The sequence below is a fragment of the Dryas octopetala genome, chromosome 7 (assembly GCF_963921425.1).
Source record: "Dryas octopetala chromosome 7, drDryOcto1.1, whole genome shotgun sequence".
Lineage (NCBI taxonomy): Eukaryota > Viridiplantae > Streptophyta > Magnoliopsida > Rosales > Rosaceae > Dryas > Dryas octopetala.
Window position 1 is genome coordinate 6,165,374 of NC_141372.1, and position 21,460 is coordinate 6,186,833.

General features: G+C 36.4%; 3 protein-coding genes across 4 annotated transcripts; all 3 read right to left on the reverse strand.

Annotated features, from left to right (window-relative positions):
• Positions 1–1,473: 1,473 nt before the first annotated feature.
• LOC147279012 (pre-mRNA-splicing factor) lies at positions 1,474–5,597 on the reverse strand. The gene is made up of 4 exons (XM_086252379.1): positions 5,505–5,597; positions 4,924–5,291; positions 2,135–4,521; positions 1,474–1,737 (listed from the first exon to the last, which is right to left on the reverse strand). The coding sequence occupies exons 2-3, from the start codon at positions 5,277–5,279 to the stop codon at positions 2,142–2,144; spliced, it is 2,736 nt and encodes a 911-aa protein (XP_086108505.1). The 5' UTR covers positions 5,280–5,291; positions 5,505–5,597; the 3' UTR covers positions 1,474–1,737; positions 2,135–2,141.
• A 1,140-nt stretch (positions 5,598–6,737) lies between these two features.
• On the reverse strand, positions 6,738–15,251 carry SKB1 (SHK1 binding protein 1). Its single transcript, XM_086250448.1, has 23 exons — positions 14,972–15,251; positions 13,266–13,383; positions 12,753–12,862; positions 12,520–12,609; positions 12,344–12,409; positions 12,165–12,244; positions 11,972–12,047; positions 11,790–11,876; positions 11,533–11,617; positions 10,905–10,996; positions 10,740–10,775; positions 10,496–10,564; positions 10,109–10,177; positions 9,936–9,989; positions 9,775–9,849; positions 9,257–9,349; positions 9,062–9,165; positions 8,779–8,827; positions 8,608–8,694; positions 8,363–8,468; positions 7,835–7,922; positions 7,417–7,510; positions 6,738–7,228 (listed from the first exon to the last, which is right to left on the reverse strand). Exons 1-23 carry the CDS (start codon positions 15,107–15,109, stop codon positions 7,145–7,147), a joined length of 1,950 nt encoding a protein of 649 aa, XP_086106574.1. The 5' UTR covers positions 15,110–15,251; the 3' UTR covers positions 6,738–7,144.
• A 2,218-nt stretch (positions 15,252–17,469) lies between these two features.
• LOC147279014 (keratin-associated protein (DUF1218)) lies at positions 17,470–20,201 on the reverse strand. Of its 2 annotated transcripts, none has more exons than XM_086252618.1 (4): positions 19,944–20,201; positions 19,670–19,785; positions 18,649–18,863; positions 17,470–17,974 (listed from the first exon to the last, which is right to left on the reverse strand). In XM_086252618.1, the coding sequence occupies exons 2-4, from the start codon at positions 19,757–19,759 to the stop codon at positions 17,674–17,676; spliced, it is 606 nt and encodes a 201-aa protein (XP_086108744.1). In that variant the 5' UTR covers positions 19,760–19,785; positions 19,944–20,201; the 3' UTR covers positions 17,470–17,673. The 2 variants fall into 2 exon arrangements, with proteins under 2 accessions (XP_086108744.1, XP_086108743.1); XM_086252617.1 differs by having other exon boundaries at positions 19,670–19,803; positions 19,944–20,200.
• Between the last annotated feature and the right edge of the window lie 1,259 nt (positions 20,202–21,460).

The following is a 21,460-nucleotide window of genomic DNA, read 5'->3' on the forward strand; positions in this document are numbered from 1 at the left end:
TTACATATAGTGCAATGCTCATCAGTTACCTAAAATACTCCCTTGGCTCCAAGGGAGAGAAGGCAAGTCATAAAATTTATGAACAAATTAAATTTCTTTTAATTTTTTCCAATATCTTATATATATAGTATATGTATATATATATATATATATCTAAAGAATTGATCATCTCATATCAACTCAAGTTTTTCTTTACATTGATAGCTCTTACACTCTTCAGTTTGAAAAGTAAGTTTATTATGACAAACTTATCATGTAAAAGTTATTGATCATCACATTTAAAGTGTTGAAAATTATTCATAATTTAGTGAACTTTGGACACTACTATCATTCACCTTATTAGTTAGTTGTTGATATTTATAAAGTGTTTTGTTTTTAAATAGTTTATCGTTTTGTTGGGTTAATTGTAGCAATAGTCCCCAGACATTTACTCGTGTCACACTTTGGTCCTCCAATTTGTTTTTTAGTTTTTATAGTCCTCCTATTTTTCCGTTGTTATACTTTAGTCATTTCCATCAAGTTTGTTTAATTTTGAAAAATTTGAAGATAACCCTTCTAGGTTTTCCTTAAAAACTTTTAACCCCTTTTTAAATTTTTTATAAATTTGACCTTCGAAAAGTGTTCAAATAACCCTCGAACACTACTCGAGGGAGATTCGAGCACTATTCGAGAACCAAATTTCTAAAAATTTTTAAAAATGATTAAAAGTCTCTAATTGACTCAAATTTAGATTTTTTTTTTTAATTTCTCTTTTTGTCAATGAAGAGAGGAAGGGGAAACCTCAAATGATATTTTTTAATTTTTCAAAAATTTCACTAAACTTCTTAAGGATAACCTATAAATAAATTAAAAAAAAAAAAAGTAGTATCCTATAATATGTATGCACTAAAGAAGTAGTAGAAAATGGCATCGAGACTAATCGACTCCCTTTGGCCTTGACTCATTTGAACCCGATTGGAAGTATAAAATCACATTTGCGTATTTTGAATCTAAATCTGAATCCTCTGCTAATTTCTTCTCTGATAATCTCATAGTAATTAATCAAAACTACATGTTTTACTATGTAAACTCATGATCAAAACTATTCATTTTTTAAATCACTCTTCAAAGATATCTCTGTAAAAAATTAATCAAATTAAAAATTATTTATTTATGTAACTGTTATCAAATAAATATACTATTTTAATAACAATTATACTTACTGTTTATTTATTCAATAAAAATTAGATAAACAAACAATTTTCTAACCAAATAATTTTCGATTATTTTCAATTTTGATAATTTTTTGTAAAAATAATCTTTGAAGATAATTTAAAAATGAACAGTACTACATAATTTTAAGAGAAGGGAATAGTAGAGGATCCAAATACGAATATTTCAAGATGCTGTGAATATGCCACTTTTACATCCATATATATTTTTCAAATGGATAAAAGACATCATTGCGTAAAAAAAAAAAAAAAGGTAAAGAGATGAAAAAAACAAAATGACCAAATCCTGGGATTAAAACAAACTTAGCAAGTTTAATACTATATTTATCAAGTCCATTATCAATACATGCCAAAACAAAATTCATTATCAATAAAAAAGTGATGGACGGGTCGGTAGAGCCCATAGCCCCCAGCACATCTTCGCCACTGCTCGTCAGGCAAAAATACTCCATCTCCATTATCAGAGGCACAATCAGCTCAGCTCTCAACCGCTGATTATGTTTAGCAAGCTTTGACTCAATGAACCCTGCAAACACAAACACATTCCATTTTATAACCAACATTAAAAGCCAATGAAGGTAATATTGTGATAGTTGAGTTGCAAAGAATCAAAAATGGACTTGAGGGAGCTGACTTTTCCGACACTAAATCCAACTGCCACTGCTATAGCAACATAATGCCACAATTAACTCCCAAAGAAACCAGTATGTTTGAACAGTAACCTATTCGGTTTTTCAGTGACAAGATGCATGGCATTGTCAGGTCTTCCCGATAATGACAGCTGAATGTACTCATCCATTTCTATTGCATAAAAGGGATGCTCATGTTTGTATATGAACTTCAAAACATTTAAATGGTACAAAATTCAAAAGCCTTTTAATAAACATTGCATGTTAAGTTTAATAAAGGATAGTATAACTTACCACAAAATCAGTCTCGATGCCTGGTCCGACCATCATTATGTTTGTCATTTTCGTATCTTCTTCTCTCACTTGATCTGGAATCATCATATTTTGTTCTCTTGTAATCCATGTGTCTATCCCTCTCAATACCCTTATTTTGTCGTTCTTCCTCCACTTTTCCATACCTTCTATTTCCTCGGTCCTCTTCAACATCTTCTCCATGCCTTCTGTATTTACGTTCCTCTTCATTATGTTTGTCATTTTCATGCCTTCTTCTCTCACTTGATCTAGAATCATCATATTTTCCTCTCTTGTTATCCATGTGTCTATCCCTCTCAATATCCTTATTTTCCCACTCTTCCTCCATTTTTCCATGCCTTCTGTTTCCACGCTCCTCTTCATGGTCTTCTTCATTCCTTCTGTATTCAAGATCCTCTTGATCTCTTCCATGCTTCCTTCCTCTATGCTCTCCATCCTTGTTTTGCCTTCCATGTCCTCCAAGATCCTCTTCATAGTCTTCTCCATTCCTTCTGTATTCAAGATCCTCTTGATCTCTTCCATGCTTCCTTCCTCTATGCTCTCCATCCTTGTTTTGCCTTCCACGTCCTCCAAGATCCTCTTCATCCCTTCCATGCTTTCTCCCTCTATGCTCCTCATCATCCTTGTTGTGCCTTCTAAGTCCTCCATGCTCTTCGTAATCCCGATTACTTCTCCTGCTACCCCATTGTGGTTCTCTGTCCTCACGTTCTACACTCGCATCATCACGCCCTCCTCCAATTCTTGACGATCCTGAATACTTCTGATCATACCTGTTCCGGTATCTGTCGTCATCATTCCAACGACTTCTTTCATCACCTTCAACTGCACTAGATTTTAGTGCTTTCTCTTCAAGACCTGATCCATTACCACTTTGTTCACCTCTTTTTTTGACATCATCTCCAAGTCCACTATAGCTTTTAACTGAAGGCTTATTCTTCTTAGCCCTATTGTATTCGTAGTCACTAGCACTATCACTGCTTCCCTCATGGGAATCATCACTGATGCTTTTATCACTATCAATTGATTTCTGTCTTCCCTCATTCACCTTCCTGGCTTTCCTACCGTTGCTGGAGTCAGGTTCCTTGTCAACAGTATCGTTCCTGCCACTACCTCTACTCTTCTCCGTTATTGCACTTCTACTTTTTCTGGATCTTTCATAGTCAGATTCACTATCCACCTCATACTTTTTTCTGCCCTCTACACTTCTAACATTGTTGGCTTTATAACGATTCTCAACATCAAAATCATCTCTCTCTACCCTGCGGCTACCCTGATGACTCCTCTGCTTCTCGACTTCACTTTTTTTCCTTTCCATCCTGCTGTCAGAATCAGACTCATCCCCAGAATCATGCTGCCTGTTTGGTTTCACATGTTGTTTCCCCTTTTCAATTCTACTCTTTGGCAAGCCATCAACAAAACCAGAATCATTATCCGAATCATGCCTCCTACGAGGTTGTCTGGATTTCTCAACTTCCCTTCTGGGTCTCTCCTCAGCATCATCACTGGTAGCAGAATCAGAATCTTCAGTGTCATTGTTTCTGCTTTTTTTATGCTTATTTGCAACCTTCCGCTTCTTGTCAGCTTCAACTTCAGAATCACTTGCATCTGAATCATGCCTCCTATGAGGTTTTTTGTATTTCTCAACTTCCTTTCTGGAACGGTCCTCAGCATCATCATCACTGGTAGCAGAATCAGAGACATCAATGTCATTGTTTCTGCTTTTTTTATGCTTCCTTGCAACCTTCTGCTTCCTGTCAACATCAACTTCAGAATCACTTTCATCTGACTCATGCCTCCTAAGATGTTTTTTGTATTTCTCAACTTTCTTTCTGGAACGGTCCTCAGCATCATCATCACTGGTAGCAGGATCAGAATCAGAATTATCAGTATTTTTGTTCCTATGTTTCTTCTGCTTCTTTGCAACCTTGCGCTTCTTGTCAATATCAACTTCAGAGTCATCTTCGTCACTGCTGCTACTTCCTCGACGCTTCTTTTTATCAGCTTTTGGATGCCTATCACTGCTATCTGTATCAGAAGAATCATACTTATGCCTTCTCTTCCTACTTTCTTCCTTCTTGCTCCGCCTAGATTCTTTAACACTCTTTTTTTTGGCATCTTTTTCAACTTTCTGCTTTTCCTCCGCATGTTTCTTCGACCCATAATCCCTGTCCAAAAATGCATGCTCACTTCTCTCATGATGTTTTCTATCACCATTTAGACCATTCTTCTGGATCTGATTCAGTCCATCATCAATGTCATCAGTATTTCTTTCTGCGGATTCAGATGCGCCTAGTCCAAGAGCAGCTCTTAATGTTTCCATCTGCTTCTCCTTCCTAGCAGCAATTTGGTGGGTCTGTGTATCTGAAACCCTGGTCAAGTGACAAATACATAGGGTTGATCAAAATTCCATAGCCTACCAAATGTCATATTTCACTTTGATCTAGTTTTCAATCTCCAATTTTATATTTTTTACATATAAATCCCAGTTACAAATAGAAAGTATACTTCCATATCAAAACCACAGGTACAACTGGAAACACAACCAAGCATCAAGGGCAGAAAGGAGGCTGCTCATTCCTCAATTACACATGCTTTAATCACATTCTTATTGAGCACTAACCTATATACAAAACCAAAACAGATTAAATTTTCCTACCTACTAATACCAAGAGAAGCACTAAACGACACTAATTAGGAAAAACATATTATTCAAAGATGCAATCATTTATCAACTTTTCATACTTTCACCAAAAAAAGAGCTATATTATTACTTCTTGTCGCCGACTACTATGGCAGTGGGTCCACCAATCTCCTCCGATGCAGCCGCGGCTTCCAAAGTCTTGCGAGCCTCCTCGAGCCTATCAGCGATCTCAGCCTCCGTAAAACCTTGATCGGTCAGCTTATCCTCGAGCACCACAAGCTTGAGCTGAATCTGGCGCTTGCGATCATGCTCGAGGATGTCTCTGTTCGCCTTCTTCGAGACACCGGCCATGCCCTGGTCCCCCTCAAAGCCTCTGGAGCTTTCGGCGACCTTTCCTGTCCTCGATTTGATGAAGAACTTGTTGGTCTGGATATAGCCATTGGTCCCCGACCCCCTTGGAGTCTGTAACCCTATTCCGTTGTACATCTCGCTCCTTCACTGTTCAATCAATCACAAAACCACAAAATTCACTATCTCAAACCACAACTGAGTAAATCAATCATTTCGCATTCGAAGTTCGAAAAACAATTTTACTAAAATTAACTTACCAAAACCTAGATTGAATACTACCAGATCTAAATCAAGCAGAAAACGAAAAATGGCGACAAATTCATTTTCCTGGGAAACAAACAGAGAGCCTGGAAGGCTTACCGGCTCGTTTGGATGGTCGTCTTGGTTGAAACTCACTCGCTCTCTTCTCTTCGTATTACAGGCGGAGGGGAATAGATAGATTTATGATTTTTTTCACGTTTTTATTTTCTTGTTACATCGGCGGTGGGCCACGATTCACAGCCCGAGTTTATCCCATGAAATTGGGCCGATTTCGGGCCGAATTCGAGCAAGCCCAAATTTGTTTAGATTATTTGAAAATGCAAACCCTACAAGAGGAGACAATTTTATAGCAAAGAATCACGAGAGAACATAAAAGTGTTGCACTGTTGCCTAGGGACAAAATGTGAACAACAAGGCATTTCATGATTGAATTTGACACAAGCTACACAAACACAATGATTAAAGTCGCACAATGAATGAGACACCAACTAGTAGTCTAGTGATATTTTTCTTCCTTTGGGTAGAAGAGATTTCACATTCAAATCTCCCTCCAAATAAAAAAGAAAAAATAATGAATGAGACGGCCCCAAATTTTGTATATGATTCAACCTTAAACCCATTTGAATGTGCCCGATAATTTAGGATAAAGGTATGTGTTGCTAGTTGCCAGTTGCCACCCTTGCTCATAAAATTTTAATTTGTTTACTTCTCATTGCTTTATACAATTTTATTGCTTAAAAACTTAAAAAAAAAATAACAAAATTTAGAAAACAATAACATACCAATCTAAAAAAATTTAAATTTTGTTAAATACTTTAGGGTTTTTTTTTTAAAGTCCAAAACGAAAAATACCATAATTATCATTGTCCAACAGTAGCAATCACTTTGCGATAATATCTATTTAAATTGCAAAATCACCTTATAAATTTTCATTGTGTGACAGTGACAATTTTTTCATTTAAAAACAAAAACCCCAAGGAGCGCTTGGAGTTGGAGCTAAAAACACATAACATGACATAACATGAGCTTTAAGCAAGTTTGTTTTATCATTAAGGGCGATTTTAGAGTAATTTACTTAATTTTTTAATTTATGAATTTTTCTCAATTTTTAAGAAAAAAAAAAAACAAATAAAGAACAATGAGGGTAAAATTGAAAATCAATAACCCATTTGGTAAGCGGCCAAAAACAAAAAAGAACCCATTTGGTAACGTTTATATGTTTTAGTTGTTTTTTTATAGAGGACCATGCTTCAATTCAAGCGTAACAAAGCCGACACCTTCCTTCAACAGTTCAACACTTTAACCCCTTGCATGCGATTTCCCCTGTTAAATAAAGGAACATGCACGCACGTAGTACAGATGGGACAGACGATGAAAACACTGCCAAGTGCTGAAACGTTTCATCTCTAATCAAGTGACTACAATATCTCATCTTTATGCATACAAAGCACAAAAGTCAAAATCTTAACAATTCAATATACATTGCTATTGGCTTATATTTTGAATACAAACAAATGCACCACCACAGAGACAAGCCTGCATGCATCCGGGTGTAATTTTCCCCAGATCTGGGGGGCACCCAAAATACTTTCACCATCACCAATTTCAGGTGGGGGTAGATGTATTAGTTGCTCTGGGATGGACAGATCAAACGCTTAGCTCTGCTATCTTTTGTATGCATATGGAAATTGGAATACCGGCTTTTGCCTCCTTGCGTCTATATGTAAAATCGAGCAACCCTAGAGCCCAACCCAATAAGAACGTCCATTGCTGTTGTGAATGGGTGAGCTGCAGGGTGATGTCACACACCATTCATACCAAACCTGCATTTCATCCATAGATAGCAACTCATAACTCCATCAAAATGTACAAACTCAGAAAGAAAGAGATGCAGAATTAAAATAATTTTATGCTCAAGACAAGATTATGCCTATGGAATATGGATACAAGTGGCCTTGCTTCAGGGTGAACCCCCTTTTTGGTGGTCGTGCTTAGGGTATGAATTGTTTACCTTGCTAGGACGACAACAGCGCCAAAAATGTACTTCAAGAGAAGAACCAGGACGCAGCCAAATTGGTGTCCTTAGTGGGAAAAATATTGGAAACCTGAGTAAAACAACATACAAGGTCCATGTTGCAGTGATTTATAGAGAAAGATAAATCATTAAATTTTAGGTTCATCTAGATGATAAACAGCATGTAGGCCATACAAATACAACATAAGTTTTAGCTATATTTGCTTTGTTTACTGCTTATAGCATAACCAAGAAAAAAGAACAAAACTACCATAGGAGGACAAAATGACGAAAATTTTCAGATATCTGAGCTCATAAACAAATAGACGGCCGAAACTACGAAATATTTTATTGATTGGAAAGAAAAACCAAAGCATAAAAGATGAGAGAGACAATGATAGTATGAATCCCATACCAGCTAAACATGTTTGGTGTTGATGTTGACGGTTCAATGCCTAGATGAACTTCTTTGTATAGTGTTGCATCAAAATAGCCAGCAAATCCTAAAGGCACAGGAAAATAGTCAATTAGAAATTTCTTAATACAACATTTTATTAACTAAATGTGAGTGTCTGTGTGTGTCCATATGTGTTTATCCTAGTATAAATAGAGGCGGATGGTTCCTTAGTCTGCTCAAAGAACCAAATATAAGTAGCAATACATAAACATGGCAGGTGCAATAAAGAAAAAAACATTCCTTACTATTCAACCCCAAAACACAATTCACATCTACTAATTGATTGGTGTTATTTGGATTTTAATGTGAACCTTTCATAATTTTGAAATTTCCTACATTACGGCACATGATGGTCATCCATGTGTCAGCAGCACAATCAGAGGAGAATTTAGTCACATCAACAAAATGCAACACACTAATGCTTTTCTATGATCATTCAGGAATAGTTATATTCACTAAAAAAAAAAAAACTATGCCACCACATACCATGAACCATGGCTGACCCAGTATCACTAGGTATTTCAAACTGCAACTTCGTGTACCGGTTATTGCTTTTGTCAGTTGAGAAATTTGGATGAGTAAACGTGAACACCTATTTTGGTGGAAAAGGTTAATGATGCTAAAAACAATAAATCAAGTTTTCTTGCTCAAACTATTACTCTATAAAATGATCTATGGATATAAACAATGAAAATTAACACAAACAAGTGAGCCAAGTGGGAATAACTCACAGGTTGAGGAAGAGCAAGTCTTGCAATTTTGTGCAATTTAACAACATAAGCAGTTTCAAAGTGTGCAACATCTTTATGTGACTTAACCTACAAAATAACCAGAAGAAGTTGCTATTGAATCTTCAAAAAAGACAAAATTGGGACATCTTTGGCACAAAGACACAGGCATACATCATTGAAAAGCTTCGAAGCAGTCACCGGTTGGATGAAACTCGTGTACCTGAAAAGAAGCATATTGGCCTTTTAGAACAAAACACTAAAGCAGAAAACTCTGAGAATTGATTTTCTAAAGGATTGATGTTGATCACTTAGATTACCAGATTTCTGAAGAAATCGGAATAATTTCCCAACAAGATATCCAGATCATTAGTCAACACCGACTTTTGGTCAGCTCCCAAGTGGACAACACCTTGGTGCAACACTTTAAAAGAAAGGAAAAAAAAAGTATACGTACGATGAAGGTATTGAGATTCCATCCTCCTTCAAAAGTCTCTGGGCTCCATCAAGACACTCAGGAGACAGCTCGTTATCACCGAAAGAACCCAATAATTCACTAACCTATAACGCAATTTGAGGCAATAGTATCACGGAAAACAAAAAGGATAACCAAAAAAAAAAACGATAATTAATCATAAGAATACTTGCATACCAAAATATCGGCTTTCTCAGGAGCATCCCAGTAACGCATATCACTTGAAATTATGGAAACAATGTTTTCCCACCCCTCTAGTTTAACCAAGCTCTGCTCCAACAAACACAGACTCGTCAATATATAAATGTGGACCATGGCACAAAGGGGAAATCTACTTCAAACAAATACCCATATAGACCTTTTCATGGATTAATAAGTTACAGTGTTACACTGAACAAAGTTCAGCCTTTAAAAACATGACTATGTGCCTTGTAGTATAAACATAGTAACCATGAACATTTCACCATCTATTACGCATCAAGCAGACCTCAAACACACACATACACACACAAAAAAGTAGGCCTTTCAGGTGAAAAACAAAAAAAAAATAGCAACCAAGCAATTTTCCCTCAACATTTGTCAGCCACAGAACCCATATTTAGAATTGATGTACAGTACGATGGCTTGCACAACCCAGAAACATTAACTTTGCAAGTTCACAGTTAGAAGTACAATAAGGAGAATTTGCAACTCACATGAAGTGTAACAACTGCATTTGGATTTTTTTCCACAGCATAGACTTTAAGCCTGCGCCCAGTTTCTTCTGCTGCCTACAATATGAACAAGAGCAATAGAAGAGTGCATTGTTATAGGTAAAATCCAGTATGTAGGTTTAGGTAGAGGTAGAGGTAGGGACCTGCAATGATGCCCTTACAAGAGGTCCACGTCCTGCTCCTACAACCATCAATACCTTGCCACAAATGGAAAAAGCAAGTAAGGAATGTCCGTATCTTCTGTCATCAAACTTAGTAAAAGACCATTCAGTAAGGGGAAAAAATCAAACTATTCAATAACAAGTAAGCAGCTTACGGTGGTTAATGAAGATGCCTTTTCATCTGGAACTCTGTCCTGTAATGCTTTACAGATTGCCCTTTGGTACTAGAAAAGGCGCAAATAAATTATTACAATTGTAAACAATATAAAAACCAGTCACTAGCAACCATTTGAAGCAACAGGTAAGCAACGTTCTAGAAATTGCAATGTCAGTGTCTTACTTTTCAAAAGAAAACACCCTCCCACAAAAACAAAAAAAAAAACAAAAAACCAACAAAGTCCAAATTGTCCCCTTATTAAATAAAGCACTTCAAACCCCTTATCATCCCCCACTACCATGGCACACACACCAACAAAAAAAATAATGATACAAAAAATGTTTAAAAGATTATTTATGCTTTTATTAACCAACTGTATGCATACCTGAATGTATTTCATTGTGTCCTTCTCAAATGTCTCATATGTCTGAGCCTCTAGATTATCCATGAGAGGCTGCATAAAAATAGAAGAATTAGCCTAACTTGTGTTTACATTACAAGATGATGAGAAATTGCTACATGTAAGACTGAAAATGTAGGATGTGATATTTCAACAAATGTAAAAGCAATGTTCAATGAACATACTAGTAGAAAGATGATAATAATACAAGACTGCAAGGAAACCATACCTGCAAGGGTGACTGCAAGAAATCCCTGTAACCAAGCTGGCATAAGAGACTGAGTGGTCAAATAAATATAGTATCTGGGAAAAAATTACAACCCTGTTCCAAGGTGTGCATGCACACACACACAAAGGGGGAGAGAGAAGGGGAGAGAGAGAGAGAGAGAGAGACCTCAAACCGTTCTTGATCAGGAAGGGGATCCATCCTTTGGTAGAGATAACCAACATAATCCAAATACGGCCTCAGGGGATGTTTCTGTAAACCTGAAGGCCAAGAATGCTTTTAAACAATTGGACATATGCTTCTATGCTTGGGGTAATGGCTTTATGACAATTCATTGTGTTAATCTGAAAGTGTTTTTCTAGGCCTAGGCATCTTATAGTTTGTTTCTTGATCTTTGTGTCAGTGGGATTAATCTGAAAGTGTTTTTCTAGGCCTAGGCATCTTATAGTTTGTTTCTTGATCTTTGTGTCAGTGGGATTAATCTGTAAATGACTTGCCATTATATGGTTTCCTTCAAGTTTGCATCTGCATCTATATGACTCCTAAGGTTCAAAATTAAAGAAAATATCTTTTAAGGAACAAAAGGTAGCACTTTAAAAGCCAATCAGAAGCACTTATGTGCAACTGGTCATGACAGGCAATCAGAACCACTTTAAAAGGAACCAATGTACAAATAATGGCCTAGCTTTACTTAACCCAAACAGTACAATTACTTTTGAAAGAAATTATTACTGCTTCAATGAGCTACTAACAGTATTCAGGACAATGCACTTGTAAACCGAAGGTAGGGTCTTACCATCAACATTATTATCATTATTATTGGCAGCTAAGTCTGAATTGATCCTGGGAATACTGTGTGCCGATTCTCCGGACATAATTATCTGAAATTAAATTTCCAATGATAAAGATTAGCAAACATTGCAGGAAGTTGATCATAAGATCTAAAACTGATGATGTCTCCCTAAAGTATAAAGTACACTGCAAGTGCAGGGAAAGTGGAGAAGGAACGTCAACATAGCATAGAAATACAGTTGATAACTAATTCATGAATACCTGTATAGAATGATTGAAAAACCTGGTAACTAGCGTTTGGTGACGCTTTGATAGACATGGATAACCCCGTGCATTTGTTAGAAAGCACTGGCAAATCAACATGAGCAATGTTAGAAAATTAAGCAGCCACTGAACCAACAAGCAATAAGTAATTTGAGTAATACTCCTCAGCATATAATTACATCGGTATTAAATATGGCTGCTCTAATAGACTCCCCAAACCAACGTCCTAGTGAGTTTGCAGAAGGTAACGAACTCCTAATGAAAAAATACATTTTGATTACAATTTGAAGAATATAAAAGCTACAAAAGGCACAATTGAGAAAATCGCAAATTAATCAAAATATAACAGAGAAAGGTCATTGTTAAACTTACAAAACATCAAGGGCAATGGACAATTGACTATGATGTTCACATAACTGACGAAATGAATTCCAAATCTCCCAAGAATCATCCTGCAAGGGAAAAAAAATGAAAGGAAAATGAGGTTTATCCTCTAGCATGTTAATCATCGTGCACAAGACCTAAGCATAATCAGAAGAGACATTACTCACCAAATTACCCGAGTTTGCATCCATGGTGTCATTGTCAGTCTTGGCCAATGGAATCCGAAGCCACAGCTTTAATTAAAAACAACAAGAAATGAGAAAAACAATTAGCTCGAATAGTAGAATAGTAGAATACACAAAGAGGAGGAAAACAGCAAAGTGATTTGGATCAACAATGGCACCTGCATACTGTTTACGCCCTGCAATATCTGATTGACACACCTAGCATAATTAGCACAGATATTTCCCTTCGGAGCCGGAAGAAGGCAGGCCTGCACCAAGCAATACGTGACAATAAAAAGCCAGAAAAACAAACAACAAAACCAATTTGGCGTAGGAAATAACACACAGGAAATTTTCAACATGGCCTGTGATAGAAATTCAAATATTTTACAACATGATGATGAAAACACACCTGCAGGGACAAATGAGAAGCCCATGCTATCTCTTGCTTTAAGGTAGTTTCAGAATCTCCCCGGACGATCTCGTCTTCAGAATCCAAGTCAATCCATGAGCTAATTTTTCCTGAAAAAATTCGAACCAGTATGAGCAATCAAGGTATTACGATGCAATGAAAAAATATGGTTTAAAAAAGTAAACAGAACATAAGGTTTTTTTTTTTTTTTTATGACTCGGGTATCCGGATCTTGACCCGACAAATTTGCTTTTATCCAGACAAATTATTAGTAAAAAATAAACATAAATACATTTACTTACAAAGTTACAAACAGATAATCTTATCTACTGAAATCGTAGACTAGATGCACAAAAATAAAATAGATGAAAGCATTAGCTTACAAGAGCCAAGAAATCATTCAGAATAAAGAAGAGAAATTCCACAGAAAAGTAACCACAAAAGCTAGACTTAGACAGTTTAACCATCAACCCATGAAGGAAACACTGTAACATTGTCTATAGAAGTTCATACCCACGACATGACTGCTCCATTGGGCAGGGCTCAAAACCAAGTCTGACCCAGCAAATGGCAGAACATCAGAGCATCCACTATCTTTTTGCATTAAGCTTGGACGGTATGCAGGATTCATCTACATTATGAGGCCAAACAAGAATCACTACCCCTTTTCCAAATTGTGCATCAGAGGACAAAGAAAGGGAGAAAGGAAAAAGAATAAACATACACATACAAACACCTTAGGGATGCAAGCATTAGCAAGATACTGAACACAAGCCAGAAAATTAACAGCACAGTGAGCACACAAACATGTAATGCATCCATCTAATAAAGAGGGCATTCAAGACCAAACGAGCCATCAGATAAGTCAAACCAACTCCAAGAAGCCATATTACGATACTACATGTTGAATGCATTTCAAAGGATAAGACAATTACAAAGGTAACAAAAACTTAACAATGTAGTTGATAGCCTAAAGGTAAAACCAGAGTTATGCTTCACTAGTCTGAAGGCCACCAACAAAGCGTTACTTTAGGTGAGCTTACTGACCATTCACACAAACAGCAGCCATCTCTGACCATATGTGATTGGCTAATTAGCCACCATGAGCAAACATAGAAACACAAATTACTACAAGGAAAAAAATATACAATTCAATGCATACCCACAAATAATTGAGAAGTAAACAGCAACCAATGATCCGTAAAACAGACAAGTAGCATAAAATATTCAAACAAATTCATTAATTCAGCGACATTTCCAATTATTTAGAGTAGAAATGGACATGAATGTAGTTAGCGGCCGTAGAGTGAAGCCACATAGTCGAGCAGCTGCACTGGACCAGCCACGAACACAGCATTGTTATAGGTGAGCTTACTGACCATTCACACAAAAAGGGCAGCTGTTAAGCCGATATGTGACTGGCTAATTAGCCACCGTATAAAGGCGTTAGACAACAAATGCTTTGGAACACTGATCAATCAATTCTAAACATACAAAGAAGAAACAAATGAAACAAGAAATAGGGAAACAGAAGTATATAATTCAATGCATACCCACAAATAATTGAAAGGTAAACACGAACCACCGACCAGTAAAAAACATAGAACACATTATTTAGAGTATAAGTTGGCATGAATGTAGTTAGCAGCGTAGGGTGAAGCCGCATAGTCGAGCAGCTGCACCGGACCAGCCACCAACGCAGCATTGTTATAGGTGAGCTTACTGACCATTCACACAAAAAGAGCAGCTGATAAGCCGATATGTGACTGGCTAATTAGCCACCGTATAAAGGCGTTAGACAACAAATGCTTTGGAACACTGATCAATCAATTCTAAACATACAAAGAAGAAACAAATGAAACAAGTAATAGGGAAACAAAAGTATATAATTCAATGCATACCCACAAATAATTGACAGGTAAACACGAACCACCGACCAGTAAAAAAATAGAACACATTATTTAAAGTATAATTTAGCATGAATGTAGTTGGCGGCGTAGGGTGAAGCCGCATAGTCGAGCAGCTGCACCGGACCAGCCACCAACGCAGCATTGTTATAGGTGAGCTTACTGACCATTCACACAAAAAGAGCAGCTGATAAGCCGATATGTGACTGGCTAAGTAGCCACCATACAAGCGTTATATACTAAATGCTTAGGAACACTGATCATTCATTTCTACACGTACAAAGAAGAACCCAATGGAATCAAAGTACGGACCAGAGTAGCGACGACGAAATCGAAGGAGCCATGGGAGAGATTGAAGGCGAGGACGTGAGGCATGTCATCGTTGAACTCCGTCTCTATGCCGCAGTACCGAGATTCGCTCTTGTCCCCTGTTCTCTCCCCGAGCGGCATTTTTGCTCCAACTCCGAACTTTACTTTCTCTCTCTACGACAACTGGTTTTAGAGTGAGAGTGAGGGTTAGGAGAGAACAGGGTTTTGGAGGGGTTTTGATTGCTGTCAAGTGTCAACTGAAAGAAACGAATGCCGCCTTTAAATAGGGTGTTGCGGTGGTTGGGAGTTAGACTAGGGTTTTCGGTAGCAGGATTTAACCCAATGTTTAATGGTTAGATTTGGATTTGGTTTTGGGCTGTGTAATTAGACCCTGGTGAGTAACCCGGGTTAAAGCCCAGCTTGAGAACCAAGCCCAATTGATTTTAACTAGCCTATAGAGAATAACTTGCCTGCCCCGTGATAGGGGTAGACTTGTGTAACGGTGGTGAGAGAAAGAGAGCAGAAGGAGAGGAGAGAGAGAGAGAGAGAGAGAGAGAGAGAGAGAGAGAGAGAGAAAGAGGGATATCAGTTGTGGTATCCCCGTTTCAGGTAAGTCATTCTCCTAGCCTATATATCTGATGGTTTTTTTATTAATATGTTTTTGTGGTCTTTTATTTTTATTTCTCTAGGTGGAATTGGCCTCCATAGTCCATGCTAATTTTTCATGTTTTAATAAACAATAAAAAAAAACTAATGCAGAGGAAAACATTAGCAAGTTCAAAAGAGATTTGGGTTATAAGTTCCCACGCCTTGTCAACATAGGTGTGGGAACTTATAATTCTAGTTGTTATGAACATTTATTCTTACAATTGAGGTTTTTAGTTCAAATATCCACTTTTCTAAAATAATTTGATAAAAAAATAAAGAAAAGTTCGTCAACATAGGTGCACCACCATTAGAGATATGCATTATAAAATACAAGGAGACTTAGAGTCGAATTCATTTTATAAGTCTTTCTTAGATTAAGACTGATAGTGATTTAGGGTTTTTAATCAAATTCTTTTATTTTTTTTCTTTGACGGCTTTATGTTAGGTTTTAACTCCGAAATTTTGGGTTCCGTCCAAAATCCCGAAGTTAAAACCTAATATGCAGCCTCTATAAAAGCCCACTCTACACTCTAGGAAGGGAAATACCCTTCAAATCGAAAGAGGACTTTATTATTAATTAAAAGGATTTTTTTAGAAATTAAAATGATTTTATTATGAATTAAAAAAATTTATAAATTAAATGACTTTATTATGAATTAAAAAAAATTCTTATAAATTAAAGGACTTTATTATGAATAAAAATAATTTTCTTATAAATTTTAAAACACCTCAGTCTCCATCTTAAAACTGTTTTTCTAAAGTACCCAAGCCTAATTATCTTTAAAATAAATTTTCCTTTATGCACAAAAAGTTGAGATCAGGCATGTCGAGAAGCTAAATAAAACAAGTATTCTGTATTCGAAGATAACGAAGAGACCAAGTTAAAAAGTTTGTATGCATGCTTCATATTTCTTAGAGAGACTTTCATTTAGGTACTTTGGTTTTTTAATTTAATGACTAAAGTCTTATGGCTTTTAAATTCTAACTAAAGTTCAATAATATTGTAACCATTCTATGTTACATAATATTGGTGCATTAATTTCTATTTTTTTCACACATACCAAGCGTCGAGTGCTCGGCGTCTATTTTTGAGTGTTCGGAAAATGCATTTTTACTTATTCTTCAAGCCCTAGTTTGTCAACTTTATATTAGGTTTTAACTCTGAGAATTTGGGCTCCGCCAAAATTCCAAAGTTAAAACTTAATATGCAGCCTCCATAAACCTCATGCTATACCTTAGAAAGACGAGGTAAACCTGTATCCTATACCTTAAAAAAAAAAAAGACATATTTATTTGATAAGACAATGGTTAAAGGGCTTTATTTAGAAAAAATAAGGATTTTATTTAGGAAAAAAAAAGTCATAAAGTTTTTTTTCAAATAAAAAATATTAGAATGACTAAACTCTAATTTTTCCAGGGAGACTTTCATTTAGGTCCTTTAATTTTACAATTTACTAAATAAAACTTTATGACTTTTAAAATTATAACTAAAGTCCAAAAATATTGTAATCATTCAATGTTATATAATATTGGCCAATTTTTTTTTTTTTTTCACACATACTAAGCGCCGAGTGGTTGGCGGTCATTTTATTTGTCGATTTTATATTAGGTTTTAATTCTAAAATTTTGGGCTCCGAGTTAAAACCTAACATGTAGCCTCCACAAACTTCATTCTATACCCTAGGAATGTATGAAGTTAACTCGTACCCTATACCCTCAAAAAATAAAAAAATAATGACATATTTCTTTGACAAGACAATGGTCAAAAGACTTTATTTAGAAGAATTAAGAGCTTTATTTGGGAAAAAAAAGAGTCATAAGGTTTTTTTCCAAATAAAAAATGTTAAAAAGACTAAACTGTAATTTTTCCTATTTCTTATTACCTAAGCCACAGCCACAACAAACAGAAGTACAGAAGGATCCTCTGAATAGTATTTACATTCCATTCTACTGCATAAAGTTGCTTGACCCACAAGCTTATGAGCATAGATATGAAATGGAAGAGAGTCTAAACGAAAACAGAGACATCCAATCCCTTCTTGTGAAGGGTCCACACTTCAAGCACTTGATTTTGCATTCACGCGTCCATCAAAATCAACAGCAGAAACCTGTCCATATTCACCCTGACCATCCTTTTCAACCTCCTCAAAGTAGTCCTCTCGGGCATTGTCAGCTAACATAAGGGCAACCAACCAAAAAAGGGATGAATCAAGGGATACAAAAGCGCCACCACCAAGGAGACCGGTCTTGGCAGTGGGGCAGTCTGTTTGAAGATTATGATGAACGTTCCGTGACAAATGAAGTTGCTCTGTTATTGTAGTCCATAGCAACAGTGCTGCAGCTAGTCCTGCTGTAAGCCTGTGTAATGCCACCACCATCAAAGACACACAATTAGAGAGGGAGAGAGAGAGAGGATGGAGTATATGGCCACAATTGACTATTAAAAATCTCTGGATAAAAACGGTGAGCTAAAACAATACATTGTAGTAATATTATATGATATGATATCCAACTTGAATAGCTGCTCTAATAGATGTGATGTTCCTACATAGATGCCATAATGCATTGTATGTCACATAATTGGTTCCATTCTTCAAACCCTTTCCCAGGAATCAATGACTATTCATAACACTCCGGATTTTTTAAAAAAAACAAATATCACCATTTCCTCCATGTCTTCTTTCATCAAGGGAATCCATGCAAGGGGTCCTTGCAAGTCCTTTCATCAAGTCAATGACACCTAGTTATGATAAAGTGGGTACTTGCAAAACACCCAATTTTATTCAGTCAACTAGTCTTCTGCAAAGTGAACAGATATATTATCCACTTTTACCCACCGATTATCCAAGGACAATAGAAGTGTAAAATATGACACCCGCAGATCCAGAACTAAAGAATTATAGCTTTAGGATCAACATTTGCATATAGGAAATGAAAAACATGATGATTCATCAGCATCATCATGCTTGAACTGGTCAAAGATCAAAATGCTTATACACACACACAAGTGCTACTCAGAAAAACATACTTACAAAGAGATGTTCAAGAATACAACGAAACTAGTGCTTCGGAACAAAGCGCTTTGTGGAAGGGACTTCCCTTTATATGGGTAAAACAGTGACAAGAAGCCAACCACTGTAGTTACAAGGAGAAATGCAAATGACAGATATCCCAAGACAACTGATGGATCAGAGGGATACTTGCAGATAACAACATCCTTCCCTGTGATTGGAGTTCCAGATGCAGGCTGCCAAGAGGCGAAAACAAAGAATCTAGTTAGTGGCCAAGAATATGTGCAACTGAAAAAAAGGCTAATATACGAATAGGACCCGATATACTCTTCTGCTCTAATTATCACACTGATAATTATTCTGAAGAACTGTTTACTGTTTTTGGGATTAATCAGATTACCCAATCATTGACTGCCAATCAGAATTATTCAGCAGCCAATATTCTTGTCATACTTGGCAGCATTAATTGTTGCCTAGTGCACAGAGGAAGCAAATTTAGGACATATGAATTGCTAAATTACACTTTCTAATTCCAACCACAAAAACAGATAATTCGTCCAGTCTAGGATTTTTAGAAATACACGCAACAAAATTTGCAGGGCTGAGAGCCACTCAATGTTAGTATTTAACCCTCAACTTGGAACTAGCGTGTTTTTTCACACTTTTGTAAATCAAGGTTCAACTCTCAAAAACATGTGCGCTTAAATTGAAATTCGTAAAGCAGAACAAAGGAACACTCAAGAATGACTAATGTAGAATATCAAGGCTCAACTCTATAGAAATTCACTGTAGAATATGATGCATAGGTTTCAATATTGCACAAGAAAAAGTCCAACTTGTTGATTGCAACAAATCTCTGAAAACCCCAGGAAAGACCCAAGGACCCCAATGAAACTAATTAGTCATCCAATACAAGAATCACCAATCTCACCCATCAATCCCTTCAAACCCTTCAAGGAGGCATCACAAATAGTCCACCAACGAATACAATTTGCAACCACATAATCACACACAAATACACATGGGAGTTTGTTAGAATTACCTTCTTGTTTTCAGCAATAACTCCGAATATGAATGACAGTAGACCAAAAAAGGCAACTGTCGAAGACATCTGCTTCACAGTGACAGCCATAGCCGCAAATGAAGATTACCGATCCCCTGAGATGAAATTGCAAACTGAAAATTGAAATCAAATTCAGTAAGAAAAAACCACAATTTGACTTCAAGTTAAACAAAATATATATCTCACTGTTCTTAATAATCAAAATCCCAACGCCAAAAATTGAGTATACTCCAATGGGTATCGGATACATTACCTGAGAGAAATGAGGCGGAGAATTGAATTGGGGTCGAAACAGGAAACGGTATCGTTTTGAATCAACTGACCCTTTCTCTCTCTCTTTGTGTTTCGGATTCTCCGTCTGAGAATCAGAGCACAGAATGACAGAAATGGTAAGGAAACGGTTAGTGCTTGTTTCTTTATTATGTTGGAGAGATTCTATACCAAGTCAACGGTCCTGGAGTCTCTGCTCGTTATCCGGCACCAGCTCAGAGAGAGAGAAAGGGAGTGAGACTGATCGTTTGGACTTTTGGAGCGTTAGTTATGTTGCGTTGTGTTCGTCTTACGTAACGACGCCGTGTCGTGGGTATTACATGTACACTGAGACAACAAATCTTACGTGTATGGGGTCCACGTTACCCATGCGTCCACGTTATCTCATGGGCACCAAATAAACTCTATTATGATTTATGAGAGAAAAATGAGAGTTGGGTTTATTTGATTGGATACGAGGATAAAATTGGTCTTTAAATATAGGTTTATTCATACCATTGTCCCTGTAAGATACACTTTTTTTCACTTTACCCCCTGAAACTTAAATCCTCTCAGTTTGCCACCTGAACTTCGCAAAGTTGTTGCAAAAGACCCTATGCCGTTAACTCTGTCAATTTTTCCTTTAAAATAGCTGACATGACACCTATATGGCATGAGTGAGACCCTTTTTTAGTTATGTAAGATCCATGTAGACAAGCAAAATTATAAAAAATTGACATGAATCTTATTATTTTTAGTTTAAAAATTATTTTTTTTGTCCACATGGATTTTACATAACTAAAAAAGGGTCTCACTCATGCCATATAGGTGTCATGTCAGCTATTTTAACGGAAAAATTAACAGAGTTAACGGCATAGGGTCTTTTGCAATAACTTTGTGAAGTTCAGGTGGCAAACTGAGAGGATTTAAGTTTCAGGGGGCAAAGTGAAAAAAAGTGTATCTTACAGGGGGCAATGGTGTAAATAAGCCTTAAATATAAGGACGCAAGCAGTGCCGGCTCAAGCATAAGGCGAGCAAGGCCTGTGCCTACTGCCTAGGGCCTGAGAAAGGCCTCATATTAAAAGTATTTGACACACTATTAAAAAAAATAATTTTAAATATTTATAATTAACCAATTAGGCCTTAGAATTTAAGAAAAGGCTTTCCACTTTATTGTTTAATATTTAGGTGTGAGATTCTTCATTATTTGTTAGTGGGACTTTTGATTTTTTTTATTCCTTTAGACATGAGATAAAGCAAAATAGATGAATTAATTACTTCATGAATGATTAGGCCAAAAAAAATTGCTTCATGCATTGTTTTCGGGGACATCTCACATCTGTTTCATTTGTGCATTGTGATATGTCCTTTTTTTCCTTTTCTCTCATTTTTTGTATTATCTCTCGTCTAAAACTAAAAGAAGCAGGCTTACGAGCTGATTTTTTGCTGGAAGGGCTAGTTCATCTATGCGACAAGTGCAGACTAGCAAAGCCATTACTTCAAAGTTTAAAATCAGGTTTT